The sequence below is a fragment of the Chiloscyllium punctatum genome, chromosome 45 (assembly GCF_047496795.1).
Source record: "Chiloscyllium punctatum isolate Juve2018m chromosome 45, sChiPun1.3, whole genome shotgun sequence".
In the NCBI taxonomy this organism is placed as follows: Eukaryota; Metazoa; Chordata; class Chondrichthyes; order Orectolobiformes; family Hemiscylliidae; genus Chiloscyllium; species Chiloscyllium punctatum.
The window spans coordinates 13,412,670-13,425,066 of NC_092783.1; the positions used below are offsets into that span (position 1 = coordinate 13,412,670).

Below are 12,397 nucleotides of genomic sequence, written 5' to 3' on the forward strand. Positions count from 1 at the left end.
AGATAGCGGAGCCATTGGCCTCGATTTTTATGTCGTCGTTGTCTACGGGAATAGTGCCAGAAGACTGGAGGATAGTGAATGTGGTCCTCTTGTTCAAGAAGGGGAGCAGGGATAGCCCGAGTAACTATAGGCCAGTGAGTCTCACTTCTGTTGTGGGCAAAGTCTTAGAGAGAATTGTAAGGGATAGGATTTATGAACATCTGGATAGGAATAATGTGATCAAGGATAGTCAGCATGGTTTTGTGAAGGGCAGGTCGTGCCTCACAAACCTTATTGAATTTTTGAGAAGGTGACCAAGGAAGTGGACGAGGGTAAAGCAGTAGATGTGGTGTATATGGATTTTAGCAAGGTGTTCGATAAGGTACCGCATGGCAGGCTAATGCAAAAACTACGGAGGTATGGCATTGAGGGTGCATTAGAGGTTTGGATTAGGAATTGGCTGGCTGGAAGGAGACAGAGGGTAGTAGTTGATGGTATAGGTTCATCTTGGAGCGCAGTTACTAGCGGTGTTCCACAAGGATCTGTTTTGGGACCATTGCTGTTTGTCATTTTTATAAATGACCTGGAGGAGGGGCTTGAAGGCTGGGTGAGCAAGTTTGCGGATGACACCAAAGTCGGTGGAGTTGTGGACAGCGAAGAAGGATGTGGCAGGTTACAGTGCGATATAGATAAGTTGCAGAGCTGGGCAGTAAGGTGGCAAATGGAATTCAATGTAGCTAAGTGTGAAGTCATTCACTTTGGTAGGAGTAACAAGAAGATGGATTACTGGGCTAATGGTAGACTACTTGGTAGTGTGGATGAGCAGAGGGATCTTGGTGTCCATGTACACAGATCTTTGAAAGTTGCCACCCAGGTAAATAGTGCTGTGAAGGCGGCATATGGTGTACTGGGCTTTATTGGTAGAGGAATTGGGTTCCGGAGTCCTGAGGTCATGTTGCAGTTGTATAAGACTCTGGTGCGGCCTCATCTGGAGTATTGTGTGCAGTTTTGGTCGCCATACTGTAGGAAGGATGTGGAGGCATTGGAACAAGTGCAGAGGAGGTTTATCAGGATGTTGCCTGGCATGGTAGGAAGATCGTATAAGGAAAGGCCGAGGCACTTGGGGCTTTTCTCATTGGAGAAAAGAAGGTTTAGGGGAGATTTGATAGAGGTGTACAAGATGATTAGAGGTTTAGATAGGGTTGACGGTGAGAACCTTTTTCCGCTAATGAAGTCAGCCGTTACTAGGGAACACAACTTTAAATTAAAGGGTGGTAGGTATAGGACAGATGTTAGGGGTAGATTATTTACTCAGCGGGTTGTGAGTTCATGGAATGCCCTGCCAGTAGCAGTGGTGGACTCTCCCTCTTTATGGTCATTTAAGCGGGCATTGGACAAGCATATGGAGGTTATTGGGCTAGTGTAGGTTAGGTAGGCTTCGGTCGGCGCAACATCGAGGGCCGAAGGGCCTGTACTGCGCTGTATTTTTCTATGTTCTATGTAAAGTTTTTTTTTGTATTTTTATTGCTAATTCAGCTATTCCAAGTATGCGGTAAACTATTGATCTCTGATCCCAACCACTCTGTTACACAACCTTGCCCTAGAGATTTTTGTTAATTGAACACCCTTCCAGCACCCAGCATTTATCCTTCCTTCAAAATCACCATCACAAATACTTGCTTCAAAATCTATCTCGACCTTCACACCGCTTCAATTATTATGCTGCACTGAATCCCATTGTCCGAGTTTGACATGTCTGTTAGAGTTCTTTGAAGATATAATAAGCAAGATAGATAAAGGAGACCAGGACATGCAGTGCATTTAGTTCCCGAATGGCACTGATAAAGCGTGGTACCAAAGGTTACTGCACAAGATTAAAGATCACAGCACTGGGGAGGGGGAGGTGGAGGTGGGGGGGAGCGGGGAGGGGGCGGTGAGTGAGATGAAATTCCTGGCAGACAAATCACTTCATGTCTCCAACATTTATTCTGATGCAATGGCAAATGCTTTACCACTGGCCAGAAAATCAGAATCACACTTTTCCATGTTGTTTACATTGTTTACTCAATTTTGCAAGTCATAAGATATTAGAACTGTACAGATAAGGTCAAAGTTCAATTGCTCTGAGGCTAAAAGTGAACATGACCTGGCTTTTTGGAACTCACCTTTTGAAGTCATGAATTTATTATTTTTATTAATACTACTACTTTAAGAAAAGGCACATTTTCTATATATTCCAAAAGGGATTATTTTAGCCAAAGAAATTGAATACATTTGTGTAAGTGCTAGTCAGCTGTAGGCAAGTTATCTTATGGTATCCTATGCCTGTCAATTACAGCAGGAGTGTGATATATCGGACAACAAATATACAATTGTTGTTTTATTAGAAAGCCTCAAGGACCTTCATGGCACAAAGACTGATTCTGCATCAAAGAAAAAAGGCAGAAAATGTGTTCCTAGATCTAAATATGATAATCACAGGACTTTTTGAACAGAATTCCACAAAATGAATTTTAGGATAAAGTCATATTTGAATGCTGGGATTTTAAGCATAGTCAAAACGTGCAAATTTATTTAGCATGCAGTTCAATAGTTAGCAATTACCTCATCTAACAAGGTAATTCAATGACGTGCAAAAGTATAATTTTCATTATTTGTATTGGCAAAGATAAGCTGAATGGATCAGTCAGCTTCACAAAATTTATACAGCTGTTCTAAAAGTCTGCTTATAATGATCGAGGTACAGGAAGCTGCTAAATAGCCGATCAAACGTACATGCCATTCAATCAGATCACCGATCACCTTCCTCAACATCAATTCCGCATACTGTCTACAAATCCCTTGATGTCATTAGTCCCCAAAAATCTTCCAAGTTCGGTAACAATCATGTTCCATGACGGAGCTTTTATAGTCCTTTAAAGTAGAGGATTCTAAAGATTCACCGCACTGATCAAAGATGTTCTACCTTATTTCAATCTTAAATGGTCTACTCTTACCTAAGCATTTTATTTCCAGTTTTTAGACTCACTAGAATCATGCTGTCCGTTGCCACCCGATCACACACTGTTCTAAGTTTCAATGAGATCACCCTTCACTTTTCGCAACTCTGGAAATACAAACCTAATTTCCTCAACCTCTCCTTATAAGACGGATCCAATGTTACAGTTATTAATCTGATGTCTATTGCACTTCTTCTCAAGCATATATAGTCCTCCTTAGCTAAGGGGACTAGAACTGTACACAATATTCCATGCGAAGTTTCACCAAGCAAAAGCTAGAGACTGTGGATGTTGGCAATCGAAAATAAAAATAGAAGTACTGGTGAAACTCAACAGGTTTGGCAACTCAGTCCTCCTCAATTTGAAACATTCACACCATTTCTCTCTGCACAGATGGTGCCAGACCTGCTGAGTTTCACCAGCAATTTGTTTTTATTGAGGACCAACTAAGATTTTATTCAGATGTAGCAAGACATCTTTAGTCCTACACTCAAATTCCCTTGTTATGAAGGCACACTGTAATGGCCGAGTGGAGGATATTAGGTATTGTAGATTAAATGCTAAAATAATAATTTCACTCAAAGATACAAGGCAGCATACTGGGAAACTCATCACAATAGGGATACAAGCCAATTAAAAATTCTTGATAATACGAAAACCAGCCAGTTTTTTTTTTAATAAAAGGCTCTCATACACAGCAATGGCAAGAATTACTACAATTGGCTAAACTTGGAGCTAATGCTTATTTACATGGAACATTTTATCCATGGTGTGGCCGCCAAAAATTAGCAAATAGCACCAATATGCTGAGTCAAAAATCAAATCAAATCCATTCAATACCAAATATAACACAGCTGGGACTATTTTTCAAATAAAATTGTACATTTCATGGCAGGATAGGGGGAGGGGTGGGGCAGGGAAACAACAGACTCTAGGATTTGTGCGTATTTGAGGAAACCTTCCATTTCCTATGGCTTGGTTTGCACCATGGTGCTATATTCTTAATAAGCTGTATCAACTGCAGTTCAGAAGCTCCAAATCAATATGATATGCTGTGTTACATATGCTGAAGACAACGACAGGACACTGAGAAAGTGCATAATCCACAAATCACTGCTTACTCTGGGCCTCCTTAGCTAGCTGAACATTTCATTTTTGCTTACACCTAAGATTGGTGGAGTAGCAGATAGTGAAGGGCACTGTCAGAGAATACAGCACAATATAGATTGATTGGAGAGCTGGGTAGGGAAATGCCAGAAAGAGCTCAATCCCGACAAATGTGAGGTAATGCATTTTGGAAGATGCAATTCCAGAGCAAACTATACAGTAAATAGAAAAGTCCTGGGGAAAATTGAGGTACAGAGAGATCTGAGTGTTCCAATCCATTATTCCCTGAAGATGGGAACACAGGTCAATAGAGTGGTCGGACGGGGTATTGAATACAAGAGTTGGCAGATCATAAGTCTTTGGTTTGGCCACATTTGGAATACTGCGTACAGTTCAGGTTGCCATTTTACCAAAAGGATGTGGATGCTTTTGCAGAGGAGTTTCACCAGGATGTTGCCTGGTATGGAGGGTGCTAGCTGTGAGAAGAGGCTAAATAGATTAGGATTATTTTCATTGGAAAGAATGAGGTTAAGGGGGGACTTGATTGAGGCCTACAAAATCACAAGAAGTGTAGACAGGGTGGAAGACTCATTTACTAGGGGTCATGAGTTCAAAATGAAAGAGGAAAAGTTTAAGGGAGACATACATGGAACGATTCTTCAATGCAGAGGGTGATGGGTGCCTGGAATGCACTGCCAGCAGAGGTGGTAGGGGCGGGAACGATAATGTAATTTAAGATGTATTTAGACAGATACATGAATGGGCAGGGAGCAAAGGGATACAGATCCTTAGAAAACAGGTGGCAAATTTGGATAGAAGAGATGCATTGGCACAGGTTTAGAGGGCTGTGCTGTATTTTTCTATCTTCCAACACCCTTCAAAAAAGTCAGACTCAACACTTCATAGAAACTAGAAAACGTCTCCCAGTTTTCACTTTCAATATCTGCCTTATATTCCATATACAGGTTCACAGTTGGAGTAAGCATAGTCAAGGCTGGGATAGACAGATTTCTCATCAATTAGCGAATCAAGGGTTATGGGGTTAAGGCAGCCAAGTGGAGTTGTAGATTACCAAATAAATAGTTACCAGGTTATCAGATCAGACCATGATCTCATCGAATGTCAGAGCAGACTTGATGGGCTGAATGACCTACTTTTGCTCCTACATCATACTGTCTTATAGGTATAACTAAAGTGGGTCATGAGGGTTAATCTCCATTGGCCAAATCACCATTCAGCAAGTCTTTGGATGGATGATGCTTGCCAGTTCAGGTGTCATTGGCTTAACAATGAGGAATGTTGATGGAATTAGCATTCTTCAAGAACTTGCTCTGGCATGAGATGGAGGGATATCTGTCAGAAACACAGAATGCTGGAGAATATAAGCACATCCGACAGTATCTGTGGATGTATAAACAGAATGGACGTTCGAATCTGGTATGACAGTACTTCAGAATCAGTTGTTGACCTGCTGAGTTTCTTCAACATTTGATGCTTCTAACAGATATCCAGCATCTGTAGTATTTCGCTTTTGAGATTGTAAGGATATGCCTGCGATAGTGAAGGTAGAAACCTTAAGCTTGTTCTCTTGAGTGGCATATATTGTCCAGATTTGAGGACTGTACAGCAACGCATTGAGGATGCAGGTTTCGTAGACTCAATTTGATGATCTCAATTATGACGCTGTTGCTTCACATGTTTAGTCAGCTTGGATGTAACAGTTGCAATTTTTACAAAGTGTGCTGACTTCATGCCGCAAAATGATGTTTGTGGAACCTCGATATGTGAAGCTGTCGATGATCTCCAGCATCACAGTAGCAATGATGATGGATGACATGTAGCAACATTCTGCTTTAAAACGAGCAATAATTGGACAGGGTCTTCAGTAATAATGCACTCCTAGAGTCAGGGTGATTGTGTGTGCAGTCGTAGTGCCCCTACTTCTGATCCAGAAAGTCCATGTTCAAGTCTCACTTGCTTCTGCGTTGTGTCATAACATATCTGAGCAGGTTATACTGTCAACCTTTGCATGAACAGAAGGAGAGCACAGAACCAAGATTTTGAAATTATTAGAGATTACCCACATTATGACATTAAATATATTTGATTGCATTCATAAGTGAAGGAGATTTTAAAAGAATTATTTCGAGTTGCAGGAAGAGGATCAGAACAGAAAATCCAATAATTGAGGAAATCCTTCAAAGGGAGTGATGTAATAGGTAAGATCATCTTACAATATCTTAAGCCTCTTCTCCTTTCCCACAATGGAAGCCATGTGGGAAGTTTCTCAACCAGCCATTCAACTTTTTAGTGCAAAATGTGGAGGAAAAACATTTTGAGAAAGACAAATTGTAGCTTGGATTGTATGTTCACTGCCAAAAATTATTAATGTCATTCAATATTGGTTATCGACTTCATTACAAACTAACAATTAACCAAACTTTAAAATCAGCTGAAGAACACAGTTATGAATCAACCTATATAATTTGACTTGCTGTTACTGTTGACATAGCACATTATGTTAGTCAGTTAGTATATGCTGGCTCATCTCCACAGCTGCTGTGACATTAATCTGTTATTTGTAGAATAAACAGTGGTGTTTGCATTCAAACTGAAATAAGTCCACAATCATTTAAAGGAATCTGAATTTGCACTGTTGGCGATCAGTGGTCTCTGTGAACACACATTTGTAATCTTAAACAAAAAAATCCTAGAATTGTTTCAAACTCAAGCTGACAACAAATAGGACATGAACATGACCAAAAAAATACTAGGCACAGATTAAGAGACAGTAACACAGATGACAGGAAAATTCAACTGAACGTGGGGTTACTAAAATAAGGAGATGTGAAACAGCAACATCAGTCTACACACCTTGGCATTGATATAAGGGTCAAAAGGGCCATACTTTTTGAGGTCTTTGCTCTCAATAGCATTCTATGAGGGAAGGAAAGAAAATGCAAATGATGAAATAAGATTATATTCTGAGAAAATAAAGATGAATGCACTATGATAAAATGTAATGACAAGTTAAAAGGTTGCAGATAATCAGTATTTAAATAGTACTTAAAGCAAACTCAATTTAAAATGCTTCTATTAAAAATGTGAAAAATAGTTGGAACAAAAATAAAATACAAAACCAGGAATACATACAAGTTATCAAAATGAGAACAGTACATCACAAAATATTTTCCCCATAGATTGGTCCCAGAACTCTAAGTAATCAGAACTATTCCAGTTCCCACATTAACAAGAGCATTTCAGTTACAATGCTTAGGAGTAAGGCCACTGTTCCGTTAAGTAAACAAAATAATGAAAGAAACTGCTTCTGCATCAGGATAGTGATTTTTTTTGCATTAACACAGGCTTTTTAAAAAAAATTAGATTAGATTATATTACATTACAGTGTGGAAACAGGCCCTTCGGCCCAACAAGTCCACACCGACCCACCGAAGCGCAACCCACCCATACCCCTACATCTACATCTACCCCTTACCTAACACTACAGGCAATTTAGCATGGCCAATTCACCTGACCTGCACATCTTTGGACTGTGGGAGGAAACCGGAGCACCCGGAGGAAACCCACGCAGACACGGGGAGAACGTGCAAACTCCACACAGTTAGTCGCCCGAGGCTGGAATTGAACCCGGATCTCTGGCGCTGTGAGGCAGCAGTCCTAACCACTGTGCCACTGTGCCGCCCAAAATGAAGCATCTACACTTAAATGAGCTGCTGCGGCCTCTAATTCACATCCCTGAGATAAAAAATACAGCTTACTTTTCTCATTTTTCTCAACCACCAACATCAAAACACTGAGGGAAGATCAACTTCCCAAGTGAAAGAAGATTATCTTGCAAGCTTACTAGTTTACCATACCTAAAAGAATTGCAAAACTGCTACATAGATTTTTTTAAAATATAGTACACTTCTGGAACTAAACAAAATCAATTTACACTCCATCAGCTTTTCTAATTGGATTGGCTAAACAGATTAAGGTAAAAATCCCAACTGAGGTTCAAACTTGACCTGAAAAATATTGGATTCATCTGATTTCTTCCCATCCTAATTCCCTGATTTGCAAAGTAGCAAAGCATGTTTATAAAGACAACAAAGCAACAAACAAAGGAAACTACATGCATGCACAGCACATACAGCACTTGGTGTGGCAAAGTCATCAGCATGCTGCACTGTTGCATAAAATTCCAGTTGAGCACTGTGGTTTTGTTTAAATGGTTTTTATTATACCTGATAAAGATGTAAGCAGATCAGTGAGTATTTGAAAGAGGAGGCATTTCCACTGTTTTGCCTGCACAATAGTTTCTCTACTTTTTACTCTTACAATGGCCTACATTTTTCCGATTTTCACAAAATAATCGGCTTTTAAAGCATGTCGCTCATCTTTAGAAATGCATCAAATGAACCATTATTTGATGACTAGTATGACTTTTTTTTTAAACAAAAGGTCTCATTGATAATTAAGCTGTCAAATTGATCCAAAAGTTATTAAGATGGCAATTTTGAGAACAGGCTGGCGCACACCATTGTAAAAATGAAATTGGAGGGTGCATTTCAGGGGATGAAAGCAGTCTATAGAAATGGTTATCCAACATCAAACAATTTAGGCATAATTTATTACAAATTTTAGGTTTTAGACAAGATTGCAGTTATGATTAAGCAATGCAAACACCCTTGAACTCTAGCTTTGGAACAACTTTTTTTTTCTATATTGACTTGCTTTTTCCACAGTAAAAATCACTTCTTCAATCAGCTGTTAAACTCAAAATCAATTGAAAAGTAAGCGAATTCAATTTAAAAGAGGCTTTTACTCAGCGATTACAAATTTCCCATCAAAGATATTTTCACAGCAAGCTTTTGATATTTTTTAAATTTTCTGAAACTTGACATAGTTATTACTTTTTTTTAATTGCACAAATAATCTGTTAACCCTTTTTGTAAAATTTAATGTACTGCAGTTAAGAAACACAGCAGATTCATTGCCAGGTGAAGTAGCACTAACAAATGGCAGTATCAAAGAAAATCTATGGAAGACTGGAACTGGATGATTCCTGTCAGAGCAATATCAAGTTTGGTCAAACTCTTAATGCTGAGACAATATCCAGAATACGTGGACAATTGAAGATAGAGTAAATGGCAACAATGGATAGTGCAATTTTGGTACTAATGGGAAATCGAAGGATTCCTGTTTTCCTCATCAACAAAAATAATTTAAAATTACTTTATAATCAATATTATCAAGTACTTATGGCCAAACCTCTACATAATCCATGCTTCAATAAAACTTGTTTAATAGCAAAATGTAACTGCAGAATTAATTTTTGTCAATTCTTTCAGTAAGCAACGAGAAAAAGATTAAATTTCATCCTTATCGATTTAGAAATATTTCCTTTTTGCTAATAAAATATCAACATATTTTTTAACTTAAGAAAATCCTATGCTTGGTTATAAAACTATTCAGTGGCGATTAACTTTGTAAGTATATTTACCTCATCTCATGGGAACAACACACTACCTAATTGTGCATCTTACACACAATACATCAAAAGTAATTCAAATGGAAATTAATACTTCAGCTGCTACCACGCATGAGTGTCTGTTTTGTTTTGGGGGCGGGGTGCTGCTAGGTTCAAAATGAACATCGTCAAATGTCTGGGGTCAGTGTTCTTCAATTTCAAGCCTTATGATTCAGTATGTACAATTTCAACTTCATTTTAATGTTAAACTCTGATGAACCCCAAAATCCATGCAAATTTCATTTTTTTTTTAAATGAAACCCATCTAAAAATAGAAATTGATGCAAAGTTTCATGATTCTAATATGCCCCTGTTAAACAACAAAGAAGAATTCTTAGGTTTTAAGGTGTATCCAACAGTGTTAAGGATTCAGGTCCACAGATGGGATAGACACAAGGAAGGTTATTACATCTGACAGGAATCTTCATGTAATCAGAGGGTAGACATTGTGCAAAACATATTCCACATTCCCAGATGCAGCACTCCACAATGTGCAAAAAGAAAACTAAGCAATTAACTTCTAAAGATATTACACAGGACTGATGTTAAATGTGCTGAGAATCCCAAGTGCTGTTGTGCACACATGTGTCACTCTGCAATGTTTGTATCAAAGCAAACTACAAGTCGATATTTTTTAGTCTACATACTGATGTATAGTGATATAAAACAAAAATAGAAATTGCTGAGAAAGTCAGCAAGTCTGGCAGGATCTGTGGGAAGAAAACAGAATTACTGTTTCAAGCCCGGTGACTCTTCATCAGAAGAGTCATGAGCTCTGATGAAGAATCACCGGACTCTTAAGTTTCTCCGGCGATTTCTGTTTTTGTTACAGATCTCCAGCATCTGCAATTCTTTGTTTTATTATTGTGATTTTAAAACCAGTACAGTACAACCTCAATTACCTGAACTTTGAACATTCAAATTTTGGATTATCTAAACAAGATCCCAAGGTCCTAATGCATGGGTGAACTGTGTTATCCAAAAATTCAATTATCCGAACATTTGATTATCCGAACAAAATACTCCCCACCCAGGTCATTTGGATAATCAAGAGTGCCCTGTACATGGACATATTAACACAATGGAACCAATGATTTTCACCTACAGAAATTCAATTAAAGTCCACTCTCCCAGAAAAAAAAACGGACAGATCACTTTGATTACAAGTAAACTCTTAATGTCTAATTTCGAGCTTGTAAATTTCAAACAAAAGAAAAATGAAGTCATTCAAACCATTAGGATTCTGGGTAATCCAACATGGAGGGTGAGGGAGAGGGAGAGAAAAAGAAACTGACACTGCCTTTGCTGTTTGAACTCATGTATCGCTGGACATCAGAGTGCATCTAGGAAAATTAACAAACAGTGAAATTCACAACTGATCTTGGAGGAATTGACTGGGTGAAGTTACAGCAGAGAAACAGATAAGTGAATTCAAAGTTTGTGAGAAGATTTGTAGCTTGGGTGTTCATGGTTGTGGTTCTGTTCGCCGAGCTGGGAATTTGTGTTGCAGATGTTTCGTCCCCTGTCTAGGTGACATCCTCAGTGCTTGGGAGCCTCCTGGTGAAGCGCTTCTGTGATCTTTCTTCTGGCATTTGTAGTGGTTTGAATCTGCCGCTTCCGGTTGTCAGTTCCAGCTGTCTGCTGCAGTGGTCGGTATATTGGGTCCAGGTCGATGTGCTTATTGATTTGAATCTGTCTGCAACACATATTCCCAGCTCAGTAAACAGAACCACAACAATAGATCAGTGAATTGCTTTTAAGTGTGGCCTACAGAAAGTCTGCAATAGTGAGAAGGGTGGGTTCTCTCTTGATTATACATTTTAATGAAGAGACATATCTCCAAACTTAAAACAGAAGCCATAACTACTAATTTAACCTGGGGCAGTGTTTTATAGAGGAATAAGACTATTATTTTCTGGGTCTGTAGATTGTGAAGGAGCAAACATGGCCTTTAGTAGAGTGTTATGCGCTTCTTGTCAGATGTGGGAATTTAAAGAGAGTTTGAGGGTTATTGCGAATTATATCTGCAATAAGTGCTGTTGGTTGTGAATCCTATTGGATCGAATGGATAATTTGGAGAAACGGTTAGAAGCAATGAGGAATTTGCAACATCAATGGTATGTGAAGGATGGCAGTTATAGGAAGGTGGAAGTCTCAGATACAGTCACATTGATGGGTTAACTCCAGGAAAGGTAAGAGAGGTAGGCAGCTAGTGCAGGAGTCTTCTGTGGCTATCCCCATTTCAAACAAGTATGCGGTTTTGGAAAATGTAGGGTGTGATCAATTCATAGGGGAACCTAGCATGAGCAGCCAAGTTTCTGGTATTGAGACTGGCTCTAATGCAATCAAGAGTATGTCGGGTTCCAAGAGATCAATTGTGTTAGGGGACTTTGTGTGGAGCCGCAGAAAATGGGGGAGATACTAAACGAGTATTTTGCATCAGTATTTACTGTGGAAAAGAACATGGAAGATATAGAATATAGGGAAATAGATGGTGACATCTTGAAAAATGTCCATATTACAGAGGAGGAAGTGTTGGATGCCTTGAAATGCATAAAGGTGGATAAATCCCCAGGACCTAATCACATGTACTGTGGACTCTGTGGGAAGTTAGGGAAGTGATTGCTGGGCCTCTTGCCGAGATATTTGTATCATCGATAGTCACAGGTGAGGTGCTGGAAGACTGGAGGTTGGCTAACGTGGTGCCACTGTTTAAGAAGGGTGATAAGGACAAGCCAGGGAACTCTAGACCAGTGAGACTGACATTGGTGGTGGGCAA

At 39.1% G+C, this 12,397-nt stretch overlaps 1 protein-coding gene across 14 annotated transcripts in view; it reads right to left on the reverse strand.

The window, feature by feature from the left end:
- LOC140467167 (ankyrin repeat and SAM domain-containing protein 1A-like) overlaps positions 1-12,397 on the reverse strand; it is a 346,018-nt gene that overhangs the window by 236,852 nt on the left and 96,769 nt on the right. For 10 of the 14 annotated variants that reach the window (XR_011955354.1, XM_072563310.1, XM_072563309.1 and 7 more), the window contains exon 4: positions 6,960-7,022. The exons of the other annotated variants lie outside the window; for them this stretch is intronic. Coding sequence is in view for 9 of the 10 variants with exons in the window: in XM_072563310.1 (XP_072419411.1) it covers positions 6,960-7,022 (63 nt within the window). In the remaining variant the exon portion in view is untranslated. The remainder of the gene's footprint in view (positions 1-6,959; positions 7,023-12,397) is intronic. 14 annotated transcript variants of the gene reach the window in all.